The sequence below is a fragment of the Geotrypetes seraphini genome, chromosome 7 (assembly GCF_902459505.1).
Source record: "Geotrypetes seraphini chromosome 7, aGeoSer1.1, whole genome shotgun sequence".
NCBI classification, from domain to species: domain Eukaryota; kingdom Metazoa; phylum Chordata; class Amphibia; order Gymnophiona; family Dermophiidae; genus Geotrypetes; species Geotrypetes seraphini.
In genome coordinates this window covers 122,643,451-122,666,934 of record NC_047090.1, presented here as the reverse complement: position 1 = coordinate 122,666,934, position 23,484 = coordinate 122,643,451, and the positions used below count along the sequence as shown (strand labels likewise).

The following is a 23,484-nucleotide window of genomic DNA, read 5'->3' as shown; positions in this document are numbered from 1 at the left end:
CTTCACACTTAGTCCCCGCTTCCAGGTCATTTATAAATACATTGAACAGCAGCGGTCCGAGCACTGACCCCTGCAGAACACCGCTCGTGACTCTCCTCCAGTCCGAGTAGCGGCCCTTTACTTCAACCCTTTGCTTTCTGCCTGCCAACCAGTGTTTAATCCATCTGTATACGTCCCCTTCCACCCCGTGGTTCCATAGCTTCCTAAGTAGCCGCTCATGAGGTACCTTGTCAAAGGCTTTTTGGAAGTCGAGATAAATGATGTCTATGGGTTTCCCTTTGTCCATCTGATTGTTTATCCCTTCAAAGAAATGCAGTAAGTTCGTTTGGCACAATTTTCCCTTGCAGAAGCCATGCTGGCTCGCTTTCAGTTGTCCATTTTTTTCTATGTGCTCCCAGATGTTGTCTTTTATCAGTGCTTCTACCATCTTGCCCGGAACTGAAGTCAAGCTTACCAGCCTGTAGTTCCCCGGGTCACCCCTCGATCCCTTTTTGAAGATAGGTGTGACATTTGCTATTTTCCAGTCCTCCAGGATCTCCCCAGTTTTCAAGGAGAGGTTACAAATTTGTCAGAGTGTTCTGGCTATTTCGTTCCTTAGTTCTTTTAGCACCCTTGGGTGGATTCCGTCCAGGTCTGGTGATTTGTCACTCTTCAATTTATCTATCTGTTTGAGGACATCCTCATGGCTTATCGCTATTTGCGACAGTTTTTCTTCTTGATCTCCACTTATGATCTCTTCGGGTTCTGGTACATTTGATGTGTCTTCGCTCATGAAGACTGACGAGAAGAACTTGTTTAACCTGTCAGCTACCTCTTTCTCCTCCTTTACCACTCCCTTTCTGTCTCCATCATCCAATGGTCCTACTTCCTCCCTCGCTGGTTGCTTCCCTTTAACGTATCTGAAGAAGGGTTTGAAGTTTCTTGCTTCCCCCGCCAGCCTCTCTTCATATTAACATTTTGCTTACCTAACCACTCGGTGACATTCCTTTTGGTGTTTTTTGTGTTCCTTCCAGTTCTCCCCGGTTTGGTCTTTTTTCCATTTTCGGAACGATTTTTTTTTGTCACCTATCGCTTTCTTCACTTCATGTGTTATCCATACCGGGTCTTTTGTTCGATTTTTTTTTGCACCCTTTCCTAAACTTGGCCAGAGGAGGTAAACACCTGCAAGAGGCACAAATTTGCAACGTACTTTAAAACTATGTAAGGGGTTCTGGGTTGTTTTTTTTCAGACACTGTGTTTATTTGTCTGCATATGCGGTTGGACGTTTCAAGGGAAGGACAATTCCATTAAGGTGCCTAAATTAAGATGCCAATCGTGTGCCAATATCTACAGAATACTATTACTTGAATGCAAGATTAACATCCTTAATAGGCACTGGTCTGCCAACCTGGCATGCATTTTGGTTAGCGTACAACTGAAAATAGAATGCACAATTGCTAATGGATATGTCACGGGCATCCTGCCTAGCAATGTGCAGAAAATGGAGTTGTACATACTGCAACAACTTACACCAACCATTGACATGGCATGAACAGTTGTGCCTAGATATCAGCGTGCCAAAGCCACTATGTGCTAGTATTCTATAACAGGCTAGGAACTGGCACGTGTGCTGGTTTGTGTAGGGTTACCAGATGGCTCCAGAAAAAGGACGGATTGAGACATCCAGGTTTTACTTCTATTCAATGGAAGTAAAACCTGGATATTGCAATTCGTCCTCTTTTTGTTTGGACCCATATAGTAACCCTAGCGTTGTGTCCTATATTTGGCAGGTCTTTGTAGAATTGCTACCGTAGTGTACTTGACCATTTGCTTGGGTAACTCCTGATTTAAATGGCTAAGAGGGTTATCTGAAAATTATCCACCCTTAACCCAGTTAAGTACGATGTGCAGAGGTGTTCCTGGAGGATGCAATCAAGGTAATTAACATATCAGGTTCAGAAGAGGGTTGGACAAGTTCCTGGAAGAAAAGTCCATAAACAATTATTAGCCAAAAATGAGCTTTGAGAACCCAGACTTGATGCTAGGTTAAATGGACCTTAGACTGACTCATTGTGGCTCATGAAATATTATGTTGTGCTTAGGTCAGGAAAGGAAAGTAATGAATGTAAATTGTGTTTTCAAATCTATGTACAGCATTTTTCACGAACAGAGGCAGGTACAGCTACTCCTGGGTAGATACTATCTGTGGCAATTTTCAAAATGAAGGTTTTCATGTACTTTCTATTTGAAAACTGGTGCCAAGACCCTGGGTAAAAATTGCCCACAGACTGTGCATTAACGTGGGCAGTTTGAAAATGGCACCATAATTGCATTGAAAATGGAATGTAAGGCTCAGTAGGTTTGTGGAACACACAGTCCCAGAAGCAGTCCAAGTAAATCCTCAAGTTGCTAATCCTCCTCTTCCATCACATTTCAAGTGATAACAACGGCATAGTAGGTGGAATCTTATAGACTAATCAATTTATTGAGGTTAATGTAGCTAGTTTTAAGAAAAGCTGGACAATTTCCTAGAGGAAAAGTCCATACTCTGTTATTGAGACAGACATAGAGGAAACCATTGATTGCCCTGGATCGGTAGCATGAAATTTTGCTACTTTTGGGGTTTTTGCTAGACACTAGTGACCTGGATTGTCCACCGTGAGGACTGGGCTAGACGGACCATTGGTCTGACCCAATAAGGCTATTCTTTTGTTCTTAAGCTTCCCAGGACCAGAGTCCACTTTGTCACATGACTCTGGTCCTCACAGAGTGGGTTAGTCTTTAAGATGCCGCCCACCTCTGCCACTTTTGTTACAACAGAGTAACACAGCTGTCCCTTTTAAGCTTCAAGTGATAAAAATCTATTGCAAGGGATTTGGACATTCTTCCTGTCATGTGATATGAGGTATTTGATGCTTCTGTGCCCATCCCATAGGCTGGGAGTTTTGATCTGGCAATAACTTTTTGTGAGCTCCTCGGAATTTAGAACACCCTGTTTCCCCCTTTGAAGATCTTATGACCCCAATGATCAGAGATGTGTGGTGTGACTAGTTATCACTATAGTATTTACCTTGCACCCTGAATCCTAGTGCATGAAACAAAGAAAGAACTAGGTTCATGATGCAAGAAATTAGGGAAGAATACATTATTAGATTACACATAATTGCAAACATGATTGAGGCTGGTTGGTTTTCCTCTAAAGTTTGGTAGGAGATTTTTCTAGCTGGTCTCTGCTGGATGTCAAACAGCATCTGTTGGAAGTAGTTTGAGTTGAATGTACCTCTCTTGAGTTGCCTTGTCTGTATTAGCTTTGGTCATAGTTTCTATTCGCTCTTGCCTCTTAACCTCCAGCTTCTTTTTCATCTGTTTACTGTCACTGAAGAGAAAAGCAATACTCAGTCTGGAAATCCATGCACTTTTTGCATTAAAGCCAAATCATTACAGTTCATGAGTGTGAAATCAGCAGTTCAAGGTTTTGATATCTTCCCTGGGAGATTTACTCCTTGTGGACTTTTTTTTCTTAGCCCAGATATCTAAGCAGAACACCTTTTTGGTTGGCTAGACCAAACAAATCTATTGACAACCCTGCCCTCAGGTTCCTTATTGCTGATGCTGTGTTGAGCAAAATATTGGTCAGACCGTGGCCTTAGTGGTTTACTGCAATCCACCACCTTTATAGCTATCTGAATTTAAAGTTCCTGTTCTTTTTCTAGTGTGGGTTACTATAATGGCAGGGTTCATATTATCTCTCTGTATTCCTCCTCATGGGGCTGCAGCAAAGTTCAAAGTGACCTTGTCTAAAGGTTTTGGAACAATTATTATACCTCTTGTCCAGGCAGCCTCCTGAATTGGCCCTAGTCCTTCTCAATGCCATTCATAACACTGGAAACAGACTGAGGCACTTTAGTCTTTATTCACACAGTGGCATAGCCAAACGTCCAATTTAGGATGAGGGTGGGCCCAAATATTAATCTCTTCCCTCACCATCCTTGTCCCTCTCATGCTTCCAAGGCAAAAGAAATACCCAAACTGGCAGAGAATCGCAAGCCCTGCCAGCCAAAGACCTCCTCCTGGCAAAATGACAGCTTACACTATGAAACTGGTGGCAGTGTCCCTGAGCCTCTGACACAGCCAGCCTCCATGCATGCACACAAACTAAGCATGCGCTTGGGGTGGGGCAGTAGAGGCTTGGGGCCCTGCCATTAGCGTGACACGGGGACAAATTTTTCCCACGAGAACTCATTTTCCCATCCTGTCGAGTTCTTTTCCTGCCCCTGCCCCATTCCTACAAGCTCTGTCATCCGCACAAGCCTCAAACACTTTAAAATCATAAGTGTTCAAGGCTTGTGCAGTTAAGGTCGAGTTTACAGGAATGGGGCAGGGACAGGGACAGCGACAAAACTCACGGGGATCGGACGGGGAAAAAGTTGTCCCTGTGTCATTCTCTACCTTCCATCAGCTGCATAGGGTGTAAGTATTTCTTCTACTGGGAGGACATCTTCAGCTGCCAGGACATGGACCACTGATTTGGGTCTATCATTTTTATCTTTTTTTTTTAATTTTTATTTATAATCAGCCTTTCACAGCGCGGACATAAAAATAAAAGCATAACAACAAATATTATACAGACATCAATCTTTTCTTACCAAAGCCTAGCACAGTGATCACATAGCGAAACAACTCCACTCCAACCTCCCACCCAGCTCATAGATTTCATAATACAGAAAAAATGGCGTTTTAACAGTTTCTTAAAAGCACCCAAGTTTCTCCGCTGCTTGATGTAAAATGGGAGCTTATTCCACTCTTCAGGTCCTAAACATGAAAAATCCCCAGCTTTCACAGCCTGCAGTCTAACCTCCCTTCAAGATGATAGAGACAAGTCATGATGCGTAGCTGAACGCAGCTTTTGAAGGGAGTTGTATTTGATCCTGAATTCAATCGTAAGCCAAAAGAGTTTAAGATCGTATTCAGTTCCATGTTCATTTTTCTTAAGCCGAAATAGCACTCTAATATTAGAGTTCTGGGGCTACTTAGGACAATACCAGGTGGACTTTAGTCTATGGCCCAGAAATATCAAAGAAGAGGCAGGTTAATTTAATCACGTATTTTTAATGAGAATAACTAATGGGCAGACTGGATGGACCATTCAGGTCTTTATCTGCCGTCATTTACTATGTTACTGCATTCCGTTGCAAAGATTTTACCACCACCAAAAGGAGGCCCAACAATACAATATTGCAGTAATCAAATATCGATAGCACTTATCGTTTGAAGACTGTTTCTAAAATCATCCCCTGACAAATATTGATAAAGTTTACTCCACCGATTCACAGCTAGCCAGGCTTTCTTCAAGTTTCAAGTTTCTTTATTTTTGATATACCGTCTATCAAAACAAATGTCTAGATGGTGTACAATATAAAAAGATTGTAAGGGACAATTAAAATAGGTAAATAAAAGCAATATTTTATCAAATATTAAAAATACTAGACGAATTCGGATTAACGTACATGAGATGGAAGGAAAGTAGGGGAGGGAAAGGTTGTTTAAAATACATTGAAGTAAAATTAATAAAAAGGACGGTAAATGGGGAGTGGCAAAAACACTAGGAGGGGAATCACTTCAAAAGAAGTATTACACTTCCCCCTCCCCATTCGCGGTTTCTGCACTCACGATTTCACATAATCGCAATTTTTTTCTGGGGAGGGGGAAAATAAAAAAAAACATATTTTTTACCTCCCTGCCACCTTCCCGGCCTTACCTGGTGGTCTAGTGGGCTTTCGGGGCAGGAGCGATCTTCCTACGCTCCTGCCTCGTGCATATTGCCATGAGGAAATGGCTGTAGGGAGTTCCCGTCGTAGTCTCGAGAGACTACGGGAACTCACAGCAGCCATTTCCTCATGGCAATCTGCACGGGGCAGGAGTGTAGGAAGATCGCTCCTGCCCCGAAAGCCCTCTAGACCACCAGGTAATGCCGGGAAGGCGGCAGGGAGTGGGGGTGGGTCAGAGCTGGATAATCGCAGTTTTTCACCATTCGCGGTCCGGCTCTGCCCATATTCCCCGCGAATAACGAGGGAGAAGTGTAGATGTTTCAAAACTTCACTTGAATCAAGGAATTAAGAGGCTGAAGCTAATACTAAAGAATAAAGGCATCTTTAAAGAGGAAGGTTTTAAGTTTGGCTTTAAATTTTTCAAGCGAGTTCTCTAATCGAACGTCTAATGGGAGGGCATTCCACAGAGAGGGGGGCGGTAACTGAAAAGATGGATTTGCGAGTAGTATCGTAAAATAGTTCCCGTATTGATGGTATGGAGAGTAAATTTTGATTATTTGATCGGAGGGTCCTGGATGATGAATAAGGAATCAAAAGTTTATCTATAAACGCCGGTTGGTTAGAATTTTTTGTTTTAAAAGTGAGAAGGAGTATTTTATAGGAGAGATGATGAGTAATAGGTAGCCAATGTGCTTTGCGGAGGAGAGGGGTGACATGGTCAAATTTTTTTGCATGATAGATTAATTTAACAGCAGTGTTTTGCAATAGTTGTAGACAACGGATTTCTTCCATATTTAACCCCACGCTCCCTTCTCCATTAACTGAACTATAATAGCAGCATTCTTGCAGCTGAGGCGTGTGCATCCTTTAGCTAGCCTGTAAGTATCACACAGGGACTGTAAATTCTGCCTCCACAGCATGACCTATTTTTACCGACTCACAAATAGGAGTCAGGTCCAGGAACTGCACAGCACAAACAGATCTGTAGAACAGTGAGCAGCATTGTCACTGGGCCATCAGACACAGTTATTCCAATATTACCTACCAGCTGCAGGAATACCTAGGGTGCCCAATACCCTTGCCCTGGTGTTATATGAATGTACCCAGAGCAGGCAGCCAGAGGAAATTGGGTAGCAAAGCTCTAATAATACAGATATGAAGAGAGGGAAGGCAGCAACCTTAAGCCCAGAATGTGATGATGGGATGGAAGGATTCATGCTTCCTGTGTTTACCTCTCTGCTGATTCCTTCAGGCTTTTCAGCTCACTCGTCTGCTTCTCTTGTGCCAGCTCCATCAGTTTGCCGATTTGCTATTGAAAGGGTAGATAAAGAGATCACTGTCAGCATTGGTTCAAGCTCAATGGGGCAGAAAGAGCTCAGGGCTGACCTGAGCACAAGGCGGGCTAGGCATCCATCTAGGAAGGCAAATCTTCTGTGTCCAAAAACTCATTCCCCCCCCACCTCAGCATCTCTTTCCCTCCCTTCTTCTCTCCCAAGTCCATGCCTTCTGTGTCCTAAAACCCATTCCCTCCCCCACCTCAGCATCTCTTTCCCTCCCTTCCTCTCTCCCAAGTCCATGCCTTCTGTGTCCAAAAACCCATTCCCTCCCCCACCTCAGCATCTCTTTCCTTCCCTTCCTCTCTCCCAAGTCCATGCCTTCTGTGTCCAAAAACCCATTCCCTCCCCCACCTCAGCATCTCTTTCCCTCCCTTCCTCTCTTCCAAGTTCATGCCTTGTGTCCAAAACGCACTCCCTCCCGCCTTTTGTGTTCCGCGTTTGCCTCCCAGCCCATCTTTGCAACTTTCTCAGCAAAACGAAGCTCAAGCCGCGAGGCTTGTCTTCTGTTTCCTGCCTGCACTGCCGCGCACAAATAGCCGACCGGAAGTATTCTCCGACGTCAGCGCTGACGTCGGAGTGCAGGCTTTGCTTAAGCCCTCCCTCCGACGTCAGCGTTGACATCGGGGAACACTTGCGATCGGCTATATGTGAGCGGCAGGGCAGGCAGGAACAGAAGACGAGCCTCGCGGCTCGAGATGTATTGAACTCCGCGGGTCTCCCGTCCAGCTCTTTCCTGTCCACGTGGGGCGGACCGCCCCTCCCCCTAGACTGTGGCCTAGGACCCTGGGGGAGCCCGGGCCCCCTGTCAGCTCCGGGCCCCTGAATGCAGGACTGGTGGTACTGCCCTGATGTGGGCCCTGAGGAGAAAGCCTGTACCCGGGGAAGGGGATACAAGAGGTAAGGAAGAGAGAAAGAAGAAGCTGGATATGGGGAGAGATAAGATGCTGGGCATGGAGGGAGCATAGGAACAGGGACACAAGGGGGACAATACTGGATAGGAGAATAGGGACAGGGACACAGAAGAGAGATGCTGGATGAAAGGTTGTTGAGAAAAGGAGAGATGGTGGATCTGGGGATGGTGAGATCCATCGCTGCAGCTGGAGATGAAAAAAAAGAAAGATGCCAGACCTCCGGGGGAGGAAAGGGAAACAGAAGGGGAGGACAGAGATGGAATATGGATGGTTAGCACGGAGAAAGAAGAAAGAAGGAGAGCCTGATCAGAAGACAATCAGACCAACATGGGATCAACATGATTTGAAAAATAACCAGACAACAAAAGGTAGGAAAAATAATTTTATTTTCTGTTTTGTGATTACAATATGTCAGATTTGAAATGTATATCCTTCCAGAGCTGGTGTTGGACTGCGAACGTGAGCTAGGATTTAACAGAGAGAGGAAAAGTATTTTTTGTTTGTTTATTTTGTTTACACCACAGCACCAGTGTGGGTAGGAGAAGGCAAAGGGGGGTGAAGAGGCTATAAAATAAACCCACCAGGATGTTTTGAAAAAACCACCCAATTGAGCAGGAAAATCAAATCAAATCAAATCGAAAAATCGATTCAATAGGCTGAAATCAAATTTTTTTTCCTGAATCGGGCAGCACTACAGGAAACTGCAGAGCCTGCAGTATGCATCTCTCATGCCACACAATTTTCACATCACAAAGTAAAAAGAAGACAACACTTTAAATATTACAGAATTACAGGTTTGTCATGAAAACACTAAGGGCTCCTTTTACGAAGGTGCACTAGGGTTTTTAGCACACGCACAAAATTACCGCGCGCTATAGCGCACGGTAGCCAAAAATCTACCACTTCCTAAAAAGGAGGTGGTAGTGGCTAGTACGCTCGGGAATTTAACTTGCGCTATTGCGCTTGTTAAGGCCCTAGCGCACCTTTGTAAAAGGAGCCCTAAATGTGACTCTCTTAGATACGGTTCAGTGATAGGGCAACAGCTGGATGCCCCATTTTTGGAATTACATCTACCGAACAATTATTATGGCCATACACTTTATCCTGGGTAGCTTGTATCTGGCAAGGTTTTTGTTTTGTTTAAATTTTCAAGAGACTTTGCAGTTTGTGAAAGGTGCAGGACTGACTGTACTGGAAGGTGAAGCCACAGTACTCTGTTTATCCACAGGGACAGGCACAGAATAATCGTCATCATCAGTGCCGCTGGGGGCTTTGGTACCTCACAGTCTCTGTAGACCCCTGCAATCATGGGGTGCTAATGTGGCACCTAGATATCACACTTGGGCAATATCCATGACTCCCTCCCTCTCCCCTGGGGCTATGAATGCCACTTCTTCAGCCAATCAAGCAAAAGACCCAGCTCAGAAATAAAATCAATTTTCTTTTTATAGTATGTATTCACTCGCCAGATATCCAAATCAATATCCACCAACAAATATGAAACAAATTTACAAAATATAAGAAAAAAAATCTATAAAATCTTTAATATTTAATGATAGACCGTATTGTGTATTGCTTGCTTACCGTGCTATTTGGGTTGGGTTTTTTTTTATATATTGGACAATATTAACCTCCTAATGTTTATAGTGAATGATGGTATTTCAAATAAATAAATGGCCTGAAAGATATAAATGCTATTAACACCAGTGAGAGAGTAAAATAGCATTAATAGGGAAGGAAATGAATAAAGAGTATATTCAAAATATGCTAATGCTACCTTAGACAAATTGCATTTCCACTGGCATGCATACCAAAGAGTATTAAACAACAAAATACAATAAAATAATGTTCTTATATTCTGCAATTACCTTGATCCAAGGCTCAATGTCGATCACAGCATAATGAAGCCAGTCAATCATTGGGGGGAAAAAAAGCACTGCTCAGATCTAATCCCCATGTAAATGATTAGATTCAGAGGACGAACAGCCCCTTGCAGGCACTGGTTTTAAGGTGCTCTAATCAAAGGGACTGTAAATAGCTGATCTGGTTCCCCAAATAGACAATTAGGGCTCCTTTTACAAAGGTGCGCTAACGTTTTTAGCGCACGCACCGGATTAGTGCGTGCTATAGTGTGCGCTAGCCAAAAAACTACCGCCTGCACAAGAGGAGGCGGTAGCGGCTAATGTGCGGCATTTTAGTGTGCGCTATTCCAGCACCTTCGTAAAAGGAGCCCTTAGATTCTCCAGACCTAATTCTACATTTCAAAGAACAACAACAACAACAAAAAATCCAGCGATATAAGTACCATTTAAGACAAAATGGAGCACATTTTAGAAGCCTTGTGTGGCAATTTTGCATGAAAGCTGACATACCTGTAAATGCCAAATTTAGAATCTGGCAATTTAAGTTTCAAGTTTATTTACATTTGATGGATCGCTTATTACAATATCTAAGCGATGTACAATTTAAAAACCAACAGATTTTGGTAATACATTTAATATGATGGGACAAGACATTTGACAAAGGATTTGGACATACATGAATGAGTAGGTAAGAGGGGAAAAAGTTACAATTGTAATATTTAGTGAAATTACATAAAACGGGAAGCACATTAGGTAAAAATGGAATAGAAATGTAAAAATTTTTTTTTTTTTGTTGATTATTATAAGAGTGCAGGAAAGTGGAATATGTTTATCATAAATCAAATGCATCTTGAAATAAATATGTTTTTAAAATTTTTTTAAAAGAAGTGATATATTTTTCAAGTTTAATAAAATTTGGAAGGGCATTCCACAAGGAAGGTGCCACAACTGAGAACATATCATTTCGTCTTGTGCCGATAACCCTCAAAGACGGGATTGAAAGCAGATTCAATGAAGACGATCGTAGAGAGCGAGAAGAGTTATAAGGGACAATCATTTTTGAGATGAATAGAGGCTCATTAAAGATTAATGTTTTGTAAACCAAGAATATAACTTTAAAGGTGATTCGATGTGAGATAGGAAGCCAGTGTGATTTAATAAAAAATGGGGTTACATGATCATATTTTTTTGCTTTATAAATTAGTTTGATTGCGGTGTTTTGGATTATTTGAAGCCGTCTCTTTTCTTTTTGGGTTATGTTGATCAAAAGAGAGTTACAATAGTCTAATTTTGAGATAATTAGTGAGTGAACTAGAATGTTGATTGATTTGGAATCTAAAAAGGAGGAAATAGATCGAAGAAGCCGCAATCTATAAAAGCAAGATTTAACTATTTCACTTATATGATTATGAAATGAAAGATCTGTATCAATTAATATTCCTAGAATTTTCAATTGAGATACTGATTCAAGTAGAGTATTATCTATTATGAATGGTATTTTTTGAATTATGTCTCCTTTCCAATTAAAAAGCATTGTTTTTGATTTTTGAGTATTTAGAGCCAGTTTATTATTATTTAACCAGTTTTTTATTAGTTCAAGTTTGTCATTGATAATTTTTATTTCCTCTGCGTTTTCCGGGTTGAGAGGGTGGATTAGTTGGATGTCATCGGCATACATACAGAATTGCTACAGGATGCACAGAGTCATGATCTGGGTGTGGTTTAGACAGTCTAAAACTATACTTCCCCCTCCCTTTTTTACTAACCAGCAGTAGAGGGTTCTACCACAGCTAAATGTTCCAACGCTGCTCCGATGCTCATATAATTCCTGAGAGCGCCACAGCACACATGACCAGGAAGGAAGAAAACAATCAGGGCCAGCCATGTTTCTTCACAGCGGCCCCCAAAACAGTATTCAACTCCCAGACCCCTCCCCACCCCCGATTCCCCCCAACCTAGACTAAATTAGTGAGTCATACTTTATATTTTAATGTGTCCTACAGTTCTTATGATGTATTCTTATTTTTCTATCGTTGTAGAGTATGTTGCCTGGAGCCTTGTTTTCGCTATTTAATCTTTGACTCTTAATTATTATTCCAATAGCAAAAATCCAATGTAGTAAAATGGGGTTTTGTTGTGTGATGGAAACTTTATTTTATACGCAGCTATCTTGATTTCACTGTTTCACACTCAGAAAATTGAACTTGAGGAGGGCTAATCTGAAGAATTTTGTCTTGCTTTCATTTAGACATAGCTGATGACTATTCAGCCAGCCTTCTACTACAGTGGTACTTTGGTTTACGAGCATAATTCATTCCAGAAGCATGCTCGTAATTCAAAGTACTCGTATATCAAAGCAACTTTCCCCTTAGGCCATAATGGCAACGCTGACAATTCGTTCCACAACCCAAAAGGTGCCGAGGAAGTGGCGAGGGGTGGCCCAGGGATGTGTACCTGTCGGGTGCCAGGGGCTGCAGCACCGTCTGAAGGAAATGCCTCCTCCGTCCGCCAGCCGCTGGAGAACCCCTGAGCCCACGCAGTACCGCTTCAGAGGGATTCCTCTTCTGTCCGCCGATCAGCCTTCCACGCCGGGCCTTCCGCATGTTGGAGAGCCTATGAGAGCCCACGCAGCCAAGTGCCGTCCCACCTGCACATTGTGTATGATCACGCAAAACGTCGATGATTGACGTTGTACGTGATCTTACGCAACGTGCAGGTGGGACGGCACTCGGCTGCATGGGCTCAGACAGAGGCTCTCCAACATGCGGAAGGCACTCGGCGTGGAAGGCTGGCCGGCAGACGGAAGAGGAATCCCCCTGAAGCGGTGCTTCCTGCAGCTGTAAGTGCTCGTTTATCGGGGCGGTGCTCGGTTTGCGAGACAAAAGTTTGCTGAGTGTTTTTCTCATCTTGCAAAACACTCACAAACCGCGTTACTTGCAAACCGAGGTTCCACTGTACTTGCAAACTTTATATGTGCAACCACATCAGAAATACCAATTAGTGGAAAGAATACTGTAATGTCATCTGCATAAATAAATGAAGACACACCAATAGCTTCCAACGCATGGTTCAGTGCTCGCTTTAAGACATTAAAAAGCAAGGGCAAAAGAGGCGATCCCTGAGGAACTCCACAACCAGTGTCCCAGGGTTCAGATAATACTTCCAGTGGCTTTAGGGAGAATGTCAGGGAACATTTCTCCAGTCCTCCTTACCTCTGCAGAATGTTGCTCTTTTTTTTTCTGAATTCCTTCATACAGCTCTTCCTCCAGCTGTCGCAGATCAACCTCCAGTTTCTGCTTTAGCTCCAGGATCCGGGGATCAGCGATCTCCAGTATCTCTGCTGCATCTCCCCATACACTACCATCTTCTGTTAAACTCCTGCAGCAGAAACAGAAACAGGGCCACCTCAAGCTGAGGATAGCAGGTGTATGCAAAACACTTTCTAGCTGATATTCAGCTGGGGGCAGTTGGCATTTTTATGTCCTCTTCTAGCTGTATTCCCATATATTCAATGCCGGACCATGTTTGGGCACTGGTACTGATGACTGGGTTACAGGTTTGCTGCTAAAGCTCATTTGCCTGATATTCAGCTGTACTCAGCTGGCTGGGAATGGCTATGTCATGTGACATAGCTGGACACCGCCAATAGTCATTGGCTGGCCAGCTAAGTCTAACAGACAAATATTTCCATCTAAAAAGCAGGACTATCTTTGGCCACTAGGTCTTAGCTGGCCAGCCAATGAATATCAGCTTAGCTGGTTAGGTTGGTGGCACCAAAATTTAACCCAGGTATTCAATGCCAGTGGCCGGATATGGCCCTGGCATTGAATATCCATGTTCACCACAAACTGGGGGGATGGGGGGGTTAGCTGGGCTGCCTCCTGTGGTCTGAAAATGGGCCCTATGTGGTGAAGTGCTATATTAAGCCATTGACCGCAGAAGATGAGTCGCTTAAAGATAGGACTGACATTTATGTACCCAATTTAGGCGATCATCTTATGCGGTCAAGGGCTGAATATTGGCACATAACCACATAAGTGCCAACTCCTCCCCCGGAACTCCCACAAGTTTTGCATAGACACCAACCGTGGATATTCAGTAGCACTAACTGATTTAAGTGCCACTGATTATTGGTAGTTAGCTACAAACAAGCAATTTAAGTAGGCAGGATCCTCTGTTTGGTTTCATAGTTCTATATTCCCCACAGAGAACCCTTCAGTCTTCATATCAGTAATTACTGACTGTTCCCTCTTTCATAGAGTTACAAAAATTTGCTCTTTTAAAAAAACAGAAGACTCCTGGCCCCGCCCCACTCCGCCCCAGCTCCGTCCCCACACGGACCTCCTGTCTCCTTCCCTGAGTTGAGGGACACATCTGGAGGATCTCTGTGGATGTTGACGTGATTACATCACATGCATGCGTGTGACATCATTATGTTGGCATCCATGCATGCACAGAGGCCCTCCAGACACAGTCCCGAGTTCAGGGTCTTCCACTGCCTGAACAAACTGTCCGGGCAACCGGACAGTCCTCTAAAAAAGAGAACATGTATGTGTTTTCCCAGACATCTGGTAACCCTACTCTTTTAGGAAGCTATGATGTCCACAGAAACTCCTCTTTCTCAGTAATGGCCCCATTCTCTGTCTCCAAGGGGATTATAACATCAATTTTAGATTTCTTGCTTTAATATCTAATTTCACTTACATTCTGGTTTGCTTTTCTGCTAGCTGAGTATCCTGAGAGGCATTTACAGATTGATACGTATTCAGACCAAGGGAGGCAGGCCAGCTAATTCCCGCTGTCTATGCTGACCACGGATATTCAATGCTGGGCTGTTTCCAGTGACCAACACTGCATATCTGGGTTTAATTTTGGTTGGCATAACCTTATCCAACTAAGCCAATATTCTGCACTGGCTAGTGCAGCCAAAGATAGGCTTGCTATTTCCATGGCAATCTGTTCCACTAAACGTAGCCTGACAGCACTGAAAATTGGCAGTTATTGCTTGATATAGCTCGTTAACCTTTAGTCGCTAACTGGGAATTTCAACAGCGATAACCGGTTATCTCATGCTGAATATTCAGTTAGCTGGTTAAGTGTTATTTAATTGGTCAGCACTATTTCTGGCTGTTTAAATAGCGCTGGATATTGGCGTGTTAATTTTATTTCTGTCCCTCAGAAGGTGCTCCCACTTTAGTACCGTTGCTAAAGGTCACAAAGCAGAAGGAATATGCTGTTTGGAGATCCTTTTATATGACTTTGGAGATTTTGTTTCATTTACCAATTTGCTTCATTTGTTTTCAGTATGTGCAACTTTTTACTATTTTGCAGTTCTGCTTGTTAAAAGCATGTCATGACATGGAAGGAGATTTCATTAGGTAGTGAGGCTCATTTTCAAAACACTTAGGGGTCCTTTTATCAAGCCGCGCTAGTGGGGTTAGCGCGTCGGACATTTCATCACGCGCTAACCCCCACGGCCAGCTAAACAAATAACACCTGCTCAATGCAGGCGTTAGCGGCCAGCGTGGCAGGCGGTTTAATGCACGTTAAACCCCTACCGCAGCTTGATAAAAGGACCCCTTAGACGCACAAAGTACCATAGTTCTTTGAAAATGAACCCCTTTGTGTCAAATGTGGATGGAAAATGACTCAAAACGCTACAAGAAATTTCATTAGTGTTTCCATGTATTTTTAAAATGACAGGTAGGGTTCCCTGAATGGAAAAATTTGGTGGTTCAAAATAGCTTACCGGTCTTATGTTTTCAGGTAGACTTCCTGGGACACCAGGCCACTCAGTGGTATAAATTAATATCTGGATTTTTGAATAAGAAACCAAAAAATGGAATGTGTGACATTTGGAGCATTGAGATAAAGCATCAAATTACTGCATCTCAATGGGCACATATTTGGTCTTGGAGGTTAAGATGTACAAAGTCTGCATCTATGAGACAAACATGTTTTTTTTTTTTTTATTACATAGAGTATATTGGACCCCAGTTCGTTTGCATAGAGTAGATAGTTCTAAATCTAATAGATGTTGGCATTGTCATCTGGAAGTTGGGACGTTAGATCATTTATTATACTATTGCCCTCTGATATTAAAATTTTGGAGAAAATCCAGTTGCATTATCATATACCATTTTATTTGGAACGTCTATGAGGGCAAAAAGTCAAATTTCAGCAAAAAATAATAAACTTTTGTTTATAATGACGGGAGTTGCCATGTAGCTAATTTTAAAGAATTGGAAAAATTGGGATAGATTAAGTTATTCATTCTGGTGGGAATCCCTTTGTTATATCTTCAAAAGGAAAAGTTTATGGCCATTCAGAAGGGTTATTATAAAAAATTTATGGAAGTGTGGAACCATTAGCTAAATATTGTAAAGATTAATCTAATTGTATAACTGTGGAAAATGTGCACATCCCGGGGGAGGGGGGTATGTTTTGGCATTTGTTAAGAAGTAAAGAAGGGTTGATTATAAGTATTTTTATGAGATGTTTTTAAATTGGAAGGGGATAGGAGAAAATAAGTCTTATCTTTCTTTTATTAAATATATTGTGCTATAATGATGAAAATGTATGTAAACGCATCATTTGTTGTGCACAATTGAAGTTTCAAAAATGAATAAAGAATATAAAAAAAAATGACAGTGTTATCCTTAATAAAATCTTTATTCATTTTTACAACTTACAACAAGTGAATCAAGAAATAACATTTGATCTTAAAAACATCACTTGATTTTCTATTACATCCATCATAAATTAATGAAATTTATCCCCTCCCCTCCCCTCCCTATCATTTCATATACATTCACTTATATTATACAATATTTTTTTATTATTCATCCAAATCTTTAAGAAAGAATCAGAAACCCCCCAACCCTTCCCCTCATTATCAATTATATTATTACGGGAAAAATGTTATTTATTCATTACAATAATCTGCCAATGGCCCCCAAACATCTTGAAATTTACTAAAATGTCGATTCTGCATGGCTAGTGCTCTTTCCATCTTATAAATATGGCATAAAGAATTCCACTAAAAATTGTAGTTTAATCCACTCCCAATTCTTCTACTTAAATGCAATATGTTGAATGGCAACTCCAGTCATAATTAGCAAAAGCCTATTAATTTTTGAGGATATTTGACTCTTTGCCCTCATTGATATGCCAAATAAAATAGGGCTACTGGATTCTCTAATAAACAATTTATTTGGCCCCCAAATTGATTTCCAGAAAGCCAAAATAAATGGACCCCAGTTAGGTTATAAAAGTTGAATAGTTCTTTGTCTAATAGATGTTGGCATTGTAATCTTGAGGTAGGGACTTTGGATCATCTTTTGTTTTACTGTCCCTATTTTTTAGCCTTTTGGAAATCAATCTGGGATCAAATAAATTGTTTATTGGAAAATCATGTAGTGTTATCTTATGATACTGTGATATTTGGCATGTCTATGAGAAAAAAGAGTCAAATATTGTCGTGTAACAATAAACTTTTATTGATCATGACGGGAGTTGCCATTCAACATATTACTAATAATTGGAAAGACCATAGAAGACTTAGTTTTAATTTTTGGTGGAGCTTGTTATGTCACCTGTATAAAATGGAAAGATCATTAGCGGTACAAACTGGAAATTATAAAAACTTTATTAAAATATGGGAGCCATTAACATTGTTTTGCCATGATTAGATGCCATTTTTCTATGGAAGATACATCATTTATTGTAGAGTGGGGATGGGTTGGTATTGGAGGGGTTATGTGATAGAATTAGTAACAGGGTTGGAGGGAGGGGGAAGGGATTCTTTATTTGTGTATAGAATATGATGATAAGATTTTCAAGAGATTTGTTGATTGTTATTATTTTGATTTTTATACACTTGATGAAAGATTAAAAATGAATAAAGAATTAAAAAAAAAAAAATGGACAATGAAATAATAAATGATCTAAAGTCCCTGCTTCGAGATTACAGTGCCAACATCTACTAGACTTCGAGCTATCTAATTTTTGTAAACGAACAGGGGTCCAGAATGCTTTATGTAACAGAAAAAACCAAGTTTGTCTCATAGATGCAGACACTGTACATCTCATCCTCCAAGACCAAATCCGTGGCCATTGAGACGCAGTAATTTGATTCTTAATCTAAATGCTCCAAATGTCTCTAAGATCAGTCTTTGTTTTTTTATTCATGAATCCAGATATCAATTTATACCACTGTGTGGCCTGGTGTCCCAGGAAGTCCACCTGAAAGCATAAGAATTCTAAACTAACTTGATTATTAAGATTTTTCCATTCAGGGAACCCCGCCTGAATGGCCTGCTTCAGTTGCAACCATCTAAAACTTTGTGATTTATCAAGACCAAATTTATGTTGCAACTGTGAAAATTCAAGCAGCTTTCCATTAAATATAACATCTTCTAAAATACGAATACCTGCCATCACTCAATGCTTCCAAATGATCGTAAATCCGCCAATTTGAATCTTTGTTGATTTCTGTATTGGAATAGGTGTAAGATTATTTACATATCTTAAGGTTTTCCATGTACCTACTAATATTTTGTTTTCTTTATATATTCTAGGCGTTATCCTTATTGACGATGTTAAGTGCCCTGTAAGCTTGCAGGTTCGTCAGCCATTCGGAAGCCTGGCAGTTTGGAACAGATAGTCTCCATGTGTGCCCCACTGGCAGAGTTAGCTTTTAGGCCCTGATTCTATAAATGGCACCTAGCAGCACCAACAGCTAGGCATCGTTCAATGTGGTTATCTTTTATAGAATTGTGCCTAACAGTACCTAATTTGACTTATGTGCTGGCAGGCATCATAATGTTAGTGTTTTCCTGGCCTAATTTATCGGTGCCTAACACAGATGCCTACCGATGCCTAAGTCATTCCACGTCCATTCTCTGCCCGTATGTCTACTTTTCAGGTAGGTGTCTGTAGGCGCCTTTTCGAGTTCTGTGTGGAATTTTTTTAAATTGGTTTTTAATGGCATTTTCAATTACCACGCCAATTAATAAATTTTGAGTTTCGCCCAGCACTCGGCTAGGTGCCGTGGATCTCGGCACTGTTTATAGAATCAGAGCTTCAGTGCATGGATTAAAGATATCTTGGACCACACCCACTCCCATCCTGCAATAGTAGACTTCTTCTTTACGTTTATCCTTAATTTGACTGTGTATGGGCCCTTTCTAGGACCGGATTCTGAGGCTTCTCCTTCAGGGGAAGGAAATCAGATTGGACAGTCTTTCTGAGAGGGACCTCACCTTACCTTTTCTTCTTCTGATTTTTCCAGGTAATGCTTCTCTTCCTGCCTCCCTGGCTGCGAAGCTCAGTGAAGAGCATGGCGTATCTCTGCAGAAGCTCCTCTTTGCGCTTGCCGCTCTTCCGCTCTATCTCCTTCAGCTCCTTTTCCTGCTTCCTCTGCAACTTGACATACCCTTTTTGTTTCTGTAGCTCCTCCAGGTTGGCGGTCTGAGGCTCTGAAACAAATACACCCTTCAAATTCTTTCTTTCATCCTCACACACCTTTTTCTTTCAGTCTCTGTTACAGTCTCTCTCCACTAGTATTTGTATTTATTTGGTCACAATAAAGTAAAGTACTCCCCCGATATTTGCGGGGGTTCTGTTCCAGGAACCCCTGCGAATGTTGAAAAAACGCAAATATGGTTTTTAGCAGGGGAGACAGGAGAGGGCAGCCGGAGCGCCGGCAAGTGAAGGAAATCACTCGCAGAATGCTCCGACCGCCTCTTCCTGTACTAAAGTTGGGCCTCACCAGTCAGGAGCTGCGTGTCAAAGACTAAAACGGTTAGGGCTCTTCAACTTGGAAAAGAGATGGCTGAGGGGAGATATGATTGAAGTCTACAAAATCCTGAGTGGAGTAGAACGTGTAGATTTCAATCCTATCTCCCCTCATCCTTCTCTTTTCCAAGCTGAAGAGCCCTAACCTTTTTAGTCTTTCCTCATATAAGAGGAGTTCTATCTCCTTTATCATCTTGGTCGCTCTTTTTCAAACCTTTTCTAATGCCGCTATATCTTTCTTGAGATAAGGAGACTAGAATTTAACGCAATACTATGGAGTGATACAGAGGCATTATAATATCTTTAGTCTTGTTAGCCATCCCTTTTTTTAATAATTCCAGCATCTTGTTTGCTTTTTTGGCAGCCACCGCACATTATGGAGCCATTGGGCCAAATCTTCATTTTCCCTTTTTAAACTCTTCTTCTTCCTTACCCCTCCTCTTATGCCAATCCTTGTTCAGAAATCCTATCGTTCTCAACAAACACAGATCTGTATTACACAACAGCCAAACCTTTAAATAACCTCAATCTGGAAGTTTCTTATTGCCAAAACAATTTAAAAAAATCTTCTAAAAGTGGAAAGTAGAAGGTTGTTATCATTGAACCCATGCCAGTTCTACTCTGAAAATGGCTGCCATGACCTTAAGATTGCCACTAGAGGTTATGGTAGCCATTTTGAGAGCAGAGCCAGCATGGGCAGAGGCCTGAAGGGGCACCTATAGGTAGGCAGGGGAGAGAGGCAACTCAAGTTCGGAGGGGAATGGAGAGGAGAGAGGGCGGAAGACAAAAAGGATAAAGCACAAATTTTCAGCTTCTACTAAAAAACACACAGCCAATTTTAGCTGAACCAAAACTATGGCCATAGCCTTTCAGTCAAAACTGAAACCAGGCAGAAAAGGGATTTTAGGCTGGGTTTAGCACCATAATCAAAACTGAACCCAAAATTCAGTCAGCCTCTACTCCACTGTATGCAAATCTATCTCCTGCATATTCATTGTGGATGTCCTGAAATCCTCTCATACGTGTGTCCCGAGGACTGGGTTGAGAACCCTTGGATTAATGTAAGAATAATGAAGATGATAAAGCACATAAGTTTTTCAGAGCCCCTTGGATTCTTTCTTAAGATGTGACTGCAACACTGAAGGAAGGAAGCATTTCTCTCTGGAAACATTCCCTTAGATAGGGCTGGAATAACTCTGGGCACCCTCTTCCCCCCTCAGTCACATTCCCTCTTTTCCAGTCTCCCCTTGTCCAGCGGTTCATTCGTGGTCTTATCTCTATATCTCCCTCTCCATAAGTAGTGTGAGAAACTGCAGGGCCTGCTTCTGTGTGTGGTTGCGAGTGAGTATGAGACCTGTGGAAGCTCATGCTTCATGTGGAGTGACCTAGTGGCTAGATCAGTAGGCTGAGAACTAGAGAGGCAGGATAAGTCATTTTCACTGTCTACTGCTTCTCGTAAAAACCAGAGATACCTGGGACGAATCACATCAAAAAGTAAGATTTACATTGTAGCAGATTAAGACCTATATGGTCCATCCAGTCTGCCTAACAAGACAAACTTATAGCATAAGGTATGATGCGATACTACATATACATACTTGATCTACAGGTGATATATCTGAGGTATACATCTAGGAAGATTTAAATGTCAAAGACTCCACAAATGGAATAAGCAATAAAATGATATAATAGGCTTTATTTGACACCTCTGAAAAAATATAGGTAAATGGGTTGAGTATTAAGGCAGTTTACAAAGGAATTTATCCAGGTCCCAATACAAATATCTGGGGCAGGAAGAAGATAGAAAACAAAAATAAAGCAATTAAAAAAATAAAGAAACTTGAAGAAAGGTATAGCATGTGCTCCAACAGAAGGATGGTTAAGGCAGTGTTTCCCAGCCCGGTCCTGGAGGCAGACCTCACCAGTCTTGTTTTCAGGACATCTGTAATGAATATGCATGAAAAATTTATATATTGGAGACTTAATGAATGTAAATGTATCTAAGGCATATTCATTGTGGTAATCCTTTAAGTTTGACTGGTGAGGTTTTCCTCCAGGATAGGGCTGGAAACAATAGGTAAGGATACAATATACAAAGTACCTGTAGCTTCTTTGCTGACATTTTGTGCCACGGAGGGTGTAGTTCCTGAAAAGTTTAAGACAGAAAATTCATTCCATTTGCACCTAGAGCTGGGCTCAGAGTCTTCCCACTCAGAGCAGAATGCCTGGTTACTTCACATCTTTTTTTTGTCTACGACTGGTATCATTATATTCCTCCTGGGAGGGGTTAATGGTACATGCTGTTTATTCTAAGAATCTATGCCCCCCCCCCTTTATACAAAGCCGCGTTAAGCTTTTTTTATTGCTATCCATGGTGGTATTAGCTCTGATGCTCATAGGAATTCTATAAGCGTCGGAGCTAATACCGCTGTGGCTGGCGAAAAAAAAAACCTAATGTGGCTTCGTAAAAGGAGAGGTAAGGGTAATTCTGTTCTATTTATGGAACCAGAATGTATGAAATCCAAGTCATGAGTTGAGAACCCCTGCCCTAGAGGCAACATATATATCATTTAGTTTTTGAAATTTATTAGCTGCCTTTATGAAGAGATTCACCCTTGTGTGAAGAAAAAGGGGCAGCAACCTTTCAACAAAAGAGAAGCTTGGTTAAGTTTCTCCGTTATAAGCAGCAATTTGAGCATAGCACTTATGTGTACACTTTGCATACAGCACCCCTGTCCCCCCTGTTCAACTTGAATCTATAATATTACCTGCAGGTCCATTGGAAGTGGAGATGTGCAGAACCTTGCTGGGCTTCAGCATTCCATTAATGTTAGAGACCTGTTGCTGGAAAAATGGCATATCAAATAAGGTCCAGTGAAATACCCAACACAAGGATTAGATTAGATTAGATTAGATAATGGACAACATATTCATAGTAAAGACTGCTTCAAACTGAGATTCAGCTTTGGATTTAGTGCAGCTTTTTAATTAGTTCCATATTTCTATAGACAATCTGTAGACACCCACAGGATATAGCAATGCTTTTCATAGAGCTTACCTGATGATTGCCTCATAACTCGAGTCTATTAGTTGTCTGCTCTGTACGTTTACTATGTGTTGTATGTTGCTTTTATTGTATTAATAGTAAACAGCAAATATATTTTTCTTGATATGCACTATAGCACTGCAAACCTTAAAGTTGATGGCACCCTGATAACTTCTTCAGAATTCTTCCAGACTAGACTAAACACTCACCAATTCTTAGCCGCTCCTTGGTTCTCTGATAATCACATTCTGATGTTTATGTCTAGACTATTTGCTGTGCTGTCTTTGGCTAAGTACTACATGAAATCTGGTGAGTTATATGCTACATTCACTCCAGTCACCATTTTCTTTCATTTTTTTAAGTGTTTTTATTGAAACAACTGGGCAAGTACAAAAATAGATAACACCCAGAACTTTATTTTATGTAAAGATAGGGTTACCATATGGCTCCAGAAAAGGGAGGATGGATTGAGACATCTGGGTTTTACTTTCAATGGAAGTAAAACCCGGATGTCTCAATCCGTCCTCCTTTTTCTGGAGCCATATGGTAACCCTAAACAGAGGGCCTGGGATAGGCACATAGGACCTCTCAGAGAGAGAACGAGATAATTGTTACTGTGGATGGGCAGACAAGATGGGCCATTTGGCCTTTATCTGCCGTCATGTTTCTATGAGTATCAGGTTTTTGATTCACCTTGTTCACTGATGAAAATTTAGAAGCAATTTCAACTTTTCCAAAGTTCAGAATTTAATGATCTCAAACTAATTTGAAAAGTTTTGTGT

At 41.4% G+C, this 23,484-nt stretch overlaps 1 protein-coding gene across 2 annotated transcripts in view; it reads right to left on the bottom strand.

Annotated features, from left to right (window-relative positions):
* Window positions 1-23,484, bottom strand: part of PLCB2 (phospholipase C beta 2) — a 166,000-nt gene that overhangs the window by 13,908 nt on the left and 128,608 nt on the right. Inside the window, exons 24-29 of one of the 2 annotated variants that reach the window (XM_033953411.1) lie at window positions 22,425-22,494; window positions 21,758-21,802; window positions 19,127-19,337; window positions 13,071-13,236; window positions 6,981-7,057; window positions 3,261-3,356 (exon numbers count right to left, since the gene is read on the bottom strand). In XM_033953411.1, the coding sequence (XP_033809302.1) occupies window positions 3,261-3,356; window positions 6,981-7,057; window positions 13,071-13,236; window positions 19,127-19,337; window positions 21,758-21,802; window positions 22,425-22,494 (665 nt within the window). Of the gene's footprint in view, window positions 1-3,260; window positions 3,357-6,980; window positions 7,058-13,070; window positions 13,237-19,126; window positions 19,338-21,757; window positions 21,803-22,424; window positions 22,501-23,484 lie in introns of both variants that reach the window. The other variant, XM_033953410.1, reaches the window with a different exon arrangement.